At 47.8% G+C, this 13,214-nt stretch overlaps 1 protein-coding gene across 2 annotated transcripts in view; it reads right to left on the minus strand.

Annotated features, from left to right (window-relative positions):
- The window catches only part of WDFY4 (WDFY family member 4), an 821,140-nt gene that overhangs the window by 40,411 nt on the left and 767,515 nt on the right, over positions 1-13,214 (minus strand). For both annotated transcript variants that reach the window (XM_085608765.1, XM_085608766.1), the window contains 3 exons: positions 7,952-8,110; positions 3,390-3,569; positions 1,663-1,845 (listed from right to left, as the gene is read on the minus strand). In XM_085608765.1, coding sequence (XP_085464891.1) covers positions 1,663-1,845; positions 3,390-3,569; positions 7,952-8,110 — 522 coding nt within the window. The remainder of the gene's footprint in view (positions 1-1,662; positions 1,846-3,389; positions 3,570-7,951; positions 8,111-13,214) is intronic.

Genomic DNA, 13,214 nt, shown 5'->3' on the forward strand with positions numbered 1-13,214 from the left:
CCGGTAAAGATTAAGTGGGGGTGCTGAGAAGTCAAAAGGTTAAGAACCACTGCTTAGGGTTTTTGTGCACTTTAAACATTTTATTTCATTTCATTCACAAAAATACTAGGATTGGGAGACATGCACACACTTGAAAATGCAACCAATAGGAGACATGTAAACTGGGATTAGGAGACACTGAACCTAACGCTGGGAGACACTAGGACAAGAAGAAATGGACAGTAATGTGGGGACTGGCACAGACTAACACTGGGGATGGGGAACAGGTTCTGAAAATGGGAGACAGATAAATAGACAGGGAAGCAAGGACACTGGGGCATTGAAACATTAGCAATGAAGCAAGGAAATGCAGATTGAATCAGAGATACATGAACTCACACACTGAAATACAAAGACAAGAGAACAGGAAATGAGGCATAGATACAAGGATGCAGGTGCTAAGGCAGCAGGCAGATGGGTACAACGACACTGGAAAAACAAGCATTGGCATAGCCAATAGGTCTCGCTTTTGGGACCTTATAAGTGTTTAACTATGCAACAGTTGCATAACTAAATACTTAGAAGGTCCCAAAAGCGAGACCTTTTGGCTATGCCAATGCTTTTTTTTTGGTAGGCACGAAGAGCCACCCTCCCCCGTGTAATGCCAGCTGCTGCAACAGGGGGAAGGACGAACTCTGAGGAGAGAGAGCAGCGGAGGAAAGAGCAACAGAGAACCAGTCTGCCAAGTAGGTGCGAACGTTAAAGTGAAAGTAATCATTTTGCGGGCACTTTGATGTTCGCAGTGGCCGCGTGGCTCACTGAGAACATCAAAGCGCCCGCGAAATGTACACGCAGGCTGCCAAATGGTGCGCGCGCCCGGCGCACATGCACTGTAGTTGGGGGCCTGAAAAGCACTCGTTTGCACTTCCAAATCCCTGTTTTCTATAGCTCTTGCCAGAGCAGCGCTAAAGCGCTGACTCAGGCGAGACCTAATTAAACATAGAGCAGAAAGAAACTGAAAGTGGAGCAGAGAGACACAGCCATAGAAGGGAAAATACGGACATGGATAGCAGGGCAGGGAGGTGCAGACACAAGGGTAGGGAGACACATGCACAGACACTGACTGTGATGGGGGCCTGGGCAAAGAATTTGAGTCTTGGACTCAATGGCACAGACCTGTGGAAACGCAGGCTCTGGCACTGGAGACAGGCACTGGGGCAGCGAGATATGGATACACGCTTTTTTAGGAAGGCTGCAAGACCCAACCCCTCCAAAGAGTGATTTCCACTAGGTAACCCATACACTCATAATGCAGATCTCACTGTCTGCATACCTGGGTGTGATGGGGAAGGTCACAAGACCTGACACCCACCCTCATGGCTCCATTGTAGGGAAAGCATAACTGCAGAGCACATGCCCACATGGTGACGGGGAAAGTCGCTAGACCCCACACTTCTGCAGAGCTCCACCATAGGTATTCCCATAACTAATGGGGACATGACTCCCTGTCCATACACACAGGTTTGGAGAAAAAAAACAAGCCTCTTAGTTCTTGGTTGCTCCTATTGTAGGGAAATCCTCAACTAGCAGACAACACTTTGCTAAGTAAAAGACGTTGGATGATTAGTGCAGCCCACATGATGGAATGATTGTTCCAAAAGGCCCCATTTTAAAATCACCTACCCGGACTATCCCATCAGCACATCCAGTGACAAGGACACTGCGGGGATCCCATTCATGCAGTTCAGAGAAGCAGCAACATAAGATGTTCTTTTCTGGGCTCCCAGCAGCAGTAATACTAGTGAGAGGCTGGCCATTAATGGTCCACAGATGCAAAGAGGACCCAGCACAGGACAGAATGTGACCCTGAAAAAGAGGAAGAAAATTTCAATAACAGCAGAGAAGACACAAATGTCCCAAAACAGAAGAGGTACAGCTGCTCAAGAGGCTCACCCCTTGCCTCTTTCTTCCCCAGAGGTCAGAGCAATATTTGGGTAGCATTGTTGATGTTAACTGGAAGGAGAATTGCGAATCAATGCAGGGGAACTGCTGGGTTAACGTTGTGACCTTTATAGGGATAGGGTCGGGGAAATTTGTAAGTTAGTGGGATGTGTGTGTGTGTGTGTGTGTGTGAGTGTGTGTGTGGGGGTGTTAACCAATGGGGAGTGGTGAGCGCTAGATCAATAATAACATTGAGGTTGGTAAGAGTGGGCAGGCGTGCAACACCCATTGGACTCAAAGGGCTTCACAGCCCCCCCGTCGTGTGTGGCAGCCCGGGATGAGACAGCTTCCCGGGCACACACACAGCCGCACCTGAGCACTTCACAGGTCTTTAAAAGACCATCTGCATGTTAATGAGGTCTTGCTGTTGTTTCACCCCTTCTAAGAGCCCCTGCAGCTCCACTCTGCCTATTGCTTAAAGATTCAGCCCCCCCCCAAATCAGCTCCACTCTGCCTATTGCTTAAAGATTCAGCCCCCCCCCCGAAATTTGGCTCTAGTTGCACCTCTGAGAGTGGGTATTAGTATAGCAAATTATGGAACCCTGGCAATTTTGGGACAGAGTAATGGGGCCTTTAAAGAGTTGCTGGCTTTAGTACAGCTGTCCTAAGAGGGCCCAGTGAGTGCCTCAGAGTCATCACTAGAGCCTGGAAGTTGTAGATGGAACAATGATAAGGAGTTGGGCATTCAGTGATGGGGTATTAGAATGTTAGTGGGGATACAAGGTCTGTATCCTTGAGTGTTATTGGGGGTGTCCTGGTGTAGCCATCACAAGAGTGGTATTAGGAATCAGTGCTGTGGTCTTAGAAGTGTTAGTAAGGATGAAGTTCGGGGAGCGTTGGTGGGTGTCAGTATGGGAATCCTTGAACTGTTACCTGACGAACAGTGCTAATGGCCTTGAAGTGCCAACATGAGATCATTGTTGAAGTCCTTGAAGAATTGAATTGCTATTGAATTGAATTGCCATTACTAGTGGTGAAGGCGCAGAGCTGTGGACTTCTGATAGTGGAGTCTGTGATGAGTCCCTTGCAGGGTCAATGTGTGTTGGTTTAGGGTAATTTGGTGTATTATGGGGTCAATGGTGGGGCACCTGTAAGCCTACTGTGTTGTCAATGCTCGGATAGGCCCTTTCATGTTTAGAGAAGGTCAATGCACCTTGGGGCACTGCTGGGTTTCAATGCTGGGATATCAGTGATGGATCTCTTAGAGTCATTGTGAAGAATCAGATCAGTACTGAGGCCTCAGAGAGCTTTGTGTGGAGCCAGTGCTGAGGCCGGGGGCACACACAAGGTTCAGTGCTCAAACACTCATGTCATTAAACATGAGCCAGACCTGTGTGCAAATACAGGGCCCAAGAGTGAATCATCCCAGATCAGTGAACAGTAGGAGGGAATACAAGCAAGAGCCTTACACTGGCATCGCTGATGGCTACCGCAGAGATCCGGGAGGCGTGTCCCGGCAGCTGACACACGTAGGCGAGGAGATTCAGGTCCCAGATGATGCAGGTTCTGTCTGATGAGCCGCTGACAAGGACACCATAAGGGGAGGAAGCTGCCAGGCATGTCACTGCCTTCTTATGTCCATACAGCACCTGTTGGGAAAGTTAAAAGAAGGGTTGGCCATTACTGTCCAAGTCTTCCATTACACAACCTAAGAGCGCAAGATGAAGAAATAAAATGAAGATAGATAGAGAAACTGATCACAAGAGTAGGATGCACCTAATGGAAGGGATTGCAGAGTCCTGCTGCAAGAAATGCAGGGATTGAACAGAAACAGGGCCGGGTTTAGAGCAGTGCGACCGGTGCAGCCGCAGTGTGCGCTGACCTGTGAAGGAGGCGCTGACCTCAGGGTGCAGTCGCTGTCTTTAGCAATAACTTATGATTGGAGAGATGAGGGGTACTGTTGACCAGTGGTAGTGAGAGAATCAGAGGAGGCAGTCATAGGGTGAGGGGGAGCCAAAAATGATTGTCGCACTGGGTGCCCCCAGCGCTAGAGCCGGCCATGAACAGAAAGGAAGGGCAGCCCCTCTGTGAGGGATCAAGGAGCACAGAAATTAACCGTAGAGGACGGATGAGACCTTCTGTTAAAGGAAAGTAATTTCATTGGTAACCTTTACTTAGTGTCCCAAGGAAAGTAGGTAAATCTGAGGACCACGTGTGTGACAAGTACTGACAGGGCAAATGCAAGTCTAGGTCTTTGGCATGCAATCAATGGGCCTTTGGAGCACAATATACACAAAGCATGTGGCTGACCAGACAACCAGAGGTACATGATTCTGTAGCTACAGAGGAGTGAGCCAGGGGATTCCAGAAATGCTAAAATGAACAAGACAGATCAGGCATCCGAGATACAGCCATTGGATAATCAGGTGTAACAAAACAAGGCACACAGGCCAGGAGATACTCTTTGAAGACTATAATGTTCAGGGGAGCGTCAATATCAACACGACCACTCAAAAATAAAGGGGTAAAGGTTGTGTAGAAGATGATATTCATATCTGGGCACTTGTTCCTAAACATTACGGGCCTGATTACGACTTTGGCGGTGCAACGCCGGGTCCGCCCATCGCCGCACCACCAAAGCTGTGGTCAGACCACCAGCCAGATTAGGCATTTCCTCCTGTCTGGCGGACTGGTTTTTGACATTTCCACGGCGGTGCCTAAAGGGACACCGCAATGGGAACGCCAAAAATAGTTCCTGCACGGCATGGCCTACAAAGGCCATGCCGTGCAGGATCTGGTGTCCATGCACACAGGGGGCACATATTGTGCCCCCATGTGTGCATCAACAGGGCGCAGAGGCACAAAGGGGCCCTGTAGGGCCCCCTTTGTTTCCTCTTTGCCAGGGTTTTCATGGAGTAGTAAGTGCCATAAAAACCCTAGCAGAGAGAAAACTCCTAATATGCTTGGCGGGACCGCGGCGATCCTGCCAAGCACATTGATGCCCCTTCACCGCTGCAACAGCGCCAGGGAATGGCGGTTCCCTGGCGGCTGGGGCAGGGCAGAGGAGGTCTGACCTCCCAAAACGTAATTGGGCTGTCAGAAGACCTCCGCCGCTGCGCCCCCATGAGTCCCCGACTCGTAATTGTCCCCAGACTCGTAATCGGCTCCTATATGACCATGACCATTTTTCTGGCCCTCTGTGGAGGTAGAGGGTCAGAGCATGTTTCCCCAAACATCAAGCACACACATCGTACAAACTCTATATTGGGGGTTCATTGTCAGTAAGGGCATGGGATTTCCAAAACTGCACAGGCCAATGTGGATGATTTACCCAAAACAATATAGTGATGCATAGTGTGGGATCCCAACAAATGTGTGTCCTTTAATTGGGTGCATCTTCGTTTCAATGGTGTCGTTGGAGTAAAATTTGCACCAGACAAAAAGGCATTGGTAAGCACACACGGAAGATTCCTGAAGGGGTGAGGACCAAAAGAGGGCATGATCCAGAAAGGCTGTGATCAGTGGAAGGTCATGAAATGGAAGGAGTGTTATCAGTGGAGACGAGGGTTTGGCTTAGAACAATAGGGGTATCTCCACCTCCTTCTCTTGCTTTTGTTTGATCGAAACTATGCCTCACAGCTACTGGAATGGATCAGCAGGACAGAGAGCATTTCAAGAATCAGATGTGTACAAACAGGACAGACATTGCAATATGCAAAAGATGTATTCCAATTGGGTAGATTTGGAACAACAGAGCAGCAGGTGTTGTATGCAAGAGACAAGGAGCCGTAGGGCAGAGTTTTACATATAAGAGACAATAGCCGTTGGGGCTGAGGATCTCGAGTGAAGTATATATGATCAAGGACAGATAGTCTGGATGCAAGAGATATTGACCAGTAGGGCAGAGTGTCCAGCATACATCAGTGATATTCTATAAAGCTGGGCCTCCTGGATATACTAACGAGGAACAGGCTGGTAATTTGAAACCTGCACCCAACCCTGAAGGTTGCCAGGTGCCACGACAAGCTCTATGTTTCTCTGGCACTTTGGGGCTTAGTTCCGGCTTGGTAAACAGCAGAGCTTAAGTTGTGCAAAAATAAGCACCGGCGTCCAAAGCACTGCTCAGAAGCCCAGTAGGCGCAATTAAATGGCAGTGTGCTCAATACCAAGGCTGGGTAGTCCTGGATGTACCTCAGGTCTCTTTAATCCACTGACAGGCACACTGCCCTTCTATCTCTCTCTTGCAGGTTCCTGCTTTCTCCCTTTGTGACGAGTTGTCCGTCTTTCTCTTCCTCCTTTTGGCTTGCGTGCATGCATTTGTGTGTTTTTTCCCTCTCTTGCACTCATGAAGTGCTGATGGCTAAAAATGAGTGCCAGAGGGCCCCAATGCATCAAATTAAGCACTTGTGAAGGAGACTAATGGCGTAAAATGACATTTGCTCTGTCAAACCTGTAGTTTCCTGGCTCTATTTAGAGTCTGAGAAACGCTGGCTAACCACTGGCGGAGCCTCATCTGGCACTGTCGCTGATGATCCTTGACCCGGAGGTCAACCCCTTACAGGGCCAAAGGACCACTGGGTCACAGTGATGGTCATCCCACCCTATTTAGGGTGGATCAATCATCATTCAGTTTTTTCTCCTTACAATTTTTAGGTCGATCCTGGGCAGCGCATGCGCTGTTCTGTGAGGCATGGTGTATTCAGGTAGGGACTTGAAGCTCCGCCCATATTTTTCATTGGCTTGTGTCATTGTCCACTGTAAACTGCGGCTATTCATTGGTCAATAGACGTAGTAGGCCCTCCTTAGTACCGCCTTGTCTCATTTTGTAACCTGGCAAAACCCCTTGTTATGTGTGTTGTTACTCAGTAGGCTTTAATTACAGCCTCCTAGCACTATTTTTTCATTTAGCTTTTGCAGGTAGGACATGCTCTCTCCTAGCTCTTGTAAAAAAATTTTTATAGCACAAACACATTTGCAATGCAATAGGTCTCGCATTTGCAAGAGTTTAAGCTATTGGCAGTGTAAATGACAATGCCTTTTATTTATCTGTTTTAAAAACAACACATACATAAAGGCATTTTCATTTACAATACCAATAGCTCAAACATTTGCAAATGCGAGACCTATTGCATTGCAAATGCTTGTTTTTCTTCTTGGGGTTAGCAAGGTGACTGTCCTACAGAGAAAGGCCTGATACAGGAACTGAGGAGAGATGGTCTTGTAGTGGACGTAGGTGCCCGTTTGCAACATGGCTGAAAGTGGTGGTAGGAGTGAAGGTCTCGCAGCCCACAACGGTAGAGAAGACCTTACTTGGAGAGCCTTAGAGCTGGGCCACAGTCCACTGCAGTGACCTGATTTACTGTTGGATTTGGAGTGGTGCAATGTGCTTTTCTAGCTTCTACTCCGCTTGTTGCTGTTGCCTAACCAGTATTAGGGTTGTAATTTAGCCTGCATCCTATGGAGGCCTTGACCCCATGTGTGAACCCTGCACACCCATTAGGGAATTACTGAGACCTATTGGCAATGAATGGTGTTGGTGATTGTTTCTTACATCCAGCCCCCATCCCAGCAGAGGTGCTTCCCTTTGCCCACGAGTCTGTACACTTCATCAGGATCAATGTCAGCCTATGGTACTGACTTTCATGGCTCCCATGCTGGGGGTATTTGCTTAAATAACTCATTGTCATGTGTCATGTGAGTTACTAAGTTCTGCCTTATGACACAAAAAGTTGTTTAAATTGCACCATAAAAATATCATGAGGAAGGCATTATTAGAATGACAGATAAGTATGTTTTGAGATGTGACCTTTATTTTCGAAATCTCTTTAGGAAAGGAAAGTGCAAAGCTAGGGGCTTAATGTGTAGGCGTCAGTGTCACCTCAATCAAACAAGTGGAGATACAACATTGAACTGGCCTGAAAAGTAACAAAGCGGCTTCCTTGTAGTGTTGGGTGCACCCTGAGGGTCCCTAAGTGACTGATCAGTGACATGATGAATAGGGATGTATACCCGAAGGTCTGTGGTGACATACCTGCTTCAGGATTAGATGTCTCAGTTTATCCTTCATGAATGACAGCTCCCACACGCACGCGACAGTGCTGGTCCCTGCAGTGATGAGTGTATTGGTGCTGGGGCACACGGCACAAAGACATTGGCCCCAGTCCGCCAAGTTCTCACACACGGCTACAACCTGTGACAGAAAAAAAACATCTTGCGTCAGTATCCTGGACCGATAGACAACGCCACCAATGCTTATGGTCCATACAACACGCTCACCTGCTGTGTGATATACCTAATTGTGCTCTGCTTCAGTATATATCACCTCACACTATATGTACTCTCTAGCCTGCTCAGTCACATCAGTGACTCTGGCTGCTCTTGGGGTTCTACGTCATTGTGACGAGTGCATGTCAGAACAGTCACCGGCCTGTAGCGCCCCCTTTTAATCTGCTTATCTCCCCCTTCGAGGATCATGCTAACAGTCATGTGGCTAGATGAACCCGCCATTTTGTGTCCTGGCTGGAATTTTGCCTTTATGGCTCCCTCCATTCCCTTTCTTTCTCCTTAGGTGGAGGAATTCCACCAGCCTCTTCTGTGGCCCTTGTCTTTTGGAAATCATATGAAGCTTGTCTGTTCTGGTTCATGGCATGTGTGTCCTCTTGCTTCATTTGGACCATGGTAATGGTAAATGCAAGGTGTTGAATTAACCAACGCATACACACAAATACACTGCACTCAACATGTTCATGTACGTCTAACGCAAGCTCACTTTTGTGTACATCTGTAGCTGCACCATCCCACATCTGCACCTGGTGAGGAAGGCAACATTCCCTTTCTCTTTGGCTATTGCTATCCTTCAGTGGAGATAGGAGTTTTGAGGGCTATTTACCCAATTGGAAAGTCGTAGAGCGTGATTTAGAGTTTGGCGGATGGAATACTCCCTCACAACCATGAAGAAATAACTAGCGTTGTGGCAGGTGCTGCACCACCCCCAGATCTGGAAGCAGGTCAGAAAGATAATGGAAAACAATGGGGCCTTTCAATCAGTTTTCTCAGTGGCGTACTAAGGGGGGGACTGCCCAGGAAGGAACGAGTTTTGGGGACGGCGGGCTTCCCCCGCTCTTACCTGCGGACGTCGTGAAGCAGCATATGCAGTAATTGCCAGCACCCTGCCCCCTTGCTCTTACATGCAGCTGCCGCAGGGAGGCAAACGCAGGAACCGACACGGGCGGCCAAAGGTCTAGCTCCGCCACTGAGTGTTCCTTCCACGGAACCCTTAGCTGTTTCTTCAAATGCACTGAAGGGTCAATGATAATGAAGGAGGGCCTGACAACAGCTTTCAACAAACCACTGCACATTGGTTGTCATGTAAATCTATGAGGTGGCATTGGTTAATCAAATTTTGTCATTCGTATTAATGGATCCTATTGGTGATAAAAGAATACTAAAAGTGAGGCTCATTTAGGTCTTTTAATTATGAAATATGGAGTCAGGCAAGTATTGAAATAAGGTGAGGAGAAAGACCAAGATACATTTATTTTACGCTAGTGTGCACAGCACACATGGCTGAAATAGTTGTGATGTAACAGTGATCTATTTTAAAGAGCTCCTTTTTCAAATAAAAGCTGATACCACTTATCCAAAGATTTAAGGATATTGTATCGTTGAACTACTTTTTCACAAAAATGTCTCGGACTACTATCAAACGCTCATCCTTCCCTTCTACAAACGCACTTGTTTGCACACTTGTTGCACTGCTCATTCAGTAGCACCAGGATTTTTAGAACCCCTGTAATTTGGTGAGCTCATGCCACCGGCCAGCCCCGACAGTCAGATAATTGCTAGAGCACCACTGTTTACTGCTGATGGGCACGCATAGAGTGTTGGTGCACCTCTTAAACTGATGAGTCCTCAGGGTGATTGTACTCCTAAAAGGAGTGACAGATCCTAACAGCGCTTCTGCACGTGCAACCCTTGCACTGATGAACTCACATAGTATATCTGTAGGCTTCTGCCAGAATGCCTTTGTGTTTATGTAGCTGATGATGTCACAGTAATAGCCCTGGACCCCCACTCGCAACCCTCATCACCAGGTATAAATATGGCGGCATATGTATAAACACTGGTTGCAAAATGTTTGCAACTAGTATTTTTGCGACCAGTTTAGAATTTTGTTAACTGACCGATAAACTAATAGGTTGGTTCGCAAAATTTCAAATTGTAGTGAGTTGCAATCCGACACTACCGCACCGAATATTCATGAGGTAGGTTGCAACTACAAATGGTGACCACTGAAGGGATTGCGGCCGGAGAGGTTTAGCAGACCACTAGTCATTGATCACTTTTTGCCTAATATTTTTCTAAATAAAGTCCTTTTAGCTCTCACCTATGAGAATGCATGTGTTAGCATATGCTCTCTCACTTGCAAAAGGTATTATGTTGCATAAGGGGCTTGGAACCCGCCCATTGCTTGCCATTCATTGGCTGAAGTGTCAGTCTTCTTTGAGGGCTCTTAATTGGCCAGAGCTTGCGATGCCACTTCCTCCTGTTTCAAGTGTGAGCATGGCTAAACAACTGATTAATATAGGGGCTCATTACTATGTCGAGCGTAAAGCCTCCACCCGACACCGACTTGGAATCGGGACCAACCGACTTGCGATCAGCGGATCCGACCTCTGGATTACGATGCGACCAAACACTGTTCGGTCGGAGTACCATTGTTCCCTATTGAAGCTCGTGTTGTACATGACAATAGGCGGTAACACAGGCTCCTATGAGGAAATGGGGTGTGTGCGGAAAACCCTGCACCCTGTCGCAGGTACCCCATGGTGCCTGCCACACAGTGCAGGGTTTTACAGGAGGGTCCATTAGGTATCCCCTTGGCCATCAAGCAGAGACTGCGGAGCCTAGGGGGCCCTACCATGGGCCCCCAAAGTCACTTTCCGACAGCCTTTCCGTGTCAGACAGGCTGACGTGTAAAGGCTGTTGGAAAATGACATTGTAATCCTGTGGGCGGAAACGCTGTCCATAGGGTTGTATGATGCGGTTCCTACTGACACAGATACTCCGCAAGTCGCTTGGAACTGATTCGGAATGACCGCACAGTTTATATTCCAACCGCAAACAATTAATCAGGCGGTCGGAATTTAAACCGACCGAGTCGGCCGGAAGGGCTCCGACGCGGTTGAGGAGATTCCGATTGTATGGCAGAGGCTTTACGCCCGACATCGTAATCGGCACTATAATCTGATTAGGGTCCTTCCTCTGTCCATTCACTAATCGCGCTGTGATTCAGGTCCTATTTTCTTACAAGTTCACTTGTACTCAACTTTGCGGGCAATTTCACCCTCCCTTTTGCCAATGCTTGTTGCATCTGCTCCGTCATGTCTGCGTTCAGTGCTGATTATTGCAGTTTTATATAGCGTGGACTGGACCCGAAGGTACCGGAGTGCTTAACATGACTAACAGTTACGTTTACACAAGGGCATTTTTTTAGGCAGGGAGATTAAGTGATCTGTCCAGGATCACAGGATGTTGAGCCGACGCTGGGCCTCAGACCTGTCCCCAGGTCCAAATGCAGCTGCTCTGGCCATTATGTCACATGCTCTCTCCTTTTAGTACCTTTGTTTCTGGTTTATTAATGCAGCAACAGAACACAGCTTTCTCTTTAACAAATTGCATTTGGACTCAAACTTTGCGGTCAATTTCCCCCGCCCAGTCTCTTTTGCCAATGCTTGTTGCATCCCTCTCTGCCTATCTGCTCCTTCCTGTCTGTGACAAAATCACTTTTTTTTATAAATCAATTGCAATTCATCTAGCTCTTAGCTTGTTGTGAGGGTCACAGCTGCAATGGGCCATTATTATTTGTAGATGAATTTGGACAAGGATTATAAGAATGCGAGAGTCCACTGTTAACTGCGAAGAATAGACAGGCTCGTTCCCCAAGCACTTAATGGTACAACTTAATTGCCTCTGGTAGATATGATGGCTCTTTTACTCCTCACCGGCTGAATCCCATCTCTCCGCTGCAGATGTAACAAGCACTGGAGAAGCCATTAGCTCCTGCTTACAGGAGCATACCTGTCAAGTCACACGGTGCCACCGTGTGACACACGATAACGGCCCCCACCACACGGTCTCCCAGTGAGGAGCCAAAATCACATGGTGGCAGGGAAAACAAGCTTAAAACCACTGTAAATAGTGGTTTTCCAGCTCTTTTTCCAAGACTTTGAACTGCCACAGTCCATTAAGGGGTGTGAAAACCCCACAGGACATTGACACCAGCCTCAACAAGCTTTTTTTTTGGGGGGGGGGGCATGGTGGGGTTCAAAAGCAGGGGAGACTCACCTATTAGGGTGAAGGAGCGTCGCCCCACTGCTTTCTCACAGTGCGAGAAGCAGAAACATAAAATGCTAAAACTACCATTTTATGTTTCTGCTTCTCGCACTGCAAGAAAGCAGAAGGGTTTGGTTAGGGGCAGGGCGGGACTGCTCGATGGTAGGGGAAGAGTGGCTGGCCCAATGCTGCGGGCCCTGACCAAACCAGTTATGTGCACTCTCCCGTTTCTCCATATACACAGAGAAAATGGCCTCCCCATAGACGCCTGTGTGATCGGTGTCCCCACCAATCACAAACCTGCCATTGCAGCATTGTGATTGGCTTAGTGGAGGGGAGGTAGGCTGCCTGCTTCCTGTTCCGCGGGACCCGGCCAGGACCCAGGAAGGTAATTTTTTTTTTTAATTAACATCCCCCGCGCAACCCCCCGCGCAAACCCCCGTACGAACCCCCACCCGAGATTCATGCCGGCCGTGACTGTTCAAAAGTGCCTTGCAGGTACTTCTCGGCACAAGGCCCTGCCCCCTCCTCACATGGTGAGATTCTTCTTCAAGTTGGCAGGTATGCAGGAGGTACTGGCTTGGCCAATGTTTTTATAGCCATGTTACGCAGCAGCACAGCTACTCTGCAGCTTGGATAAGTTAGGGAAAAAAGCAAAGCGCTACAACTTGCCTCGTCATAGCGCATTTTTCCCTACCTTAACATTGTTGCACAGTAGCAGTGCTGCTTTTCAACATCCCTAAAACGAGGGCTTTAAGTGGAATGAAAAAAATAGGGGGTCTCTCAAAGGGGCGTGGCCAATGTAATGTGGCTTATGTATACGCAAGCTTATAATCTGTGCTTAGCATGGCGGATCGCCCAGCTGGTATTATGCTGCTTCTGTCATTGCATATAGATATATAATACTGATAGAACATGTAACATTACACCTACAACAAGCCAGGACTATTGGCTTTGCC

Source organism: Triturus cristatus, chromosome 1_2 (assembly GCF_964204655.1).
Source record: "Triturus cristatus chromosome 1_2, aTriCri1.1, whole genome shotgun sequence".
Classification (NCBI taxonomy): domain Eukaryota; kingdom Metazoa; phylum Chordata; class Amphibia; order Caudata; family Salamandridae; genus Triturus; species Triturus cristatus.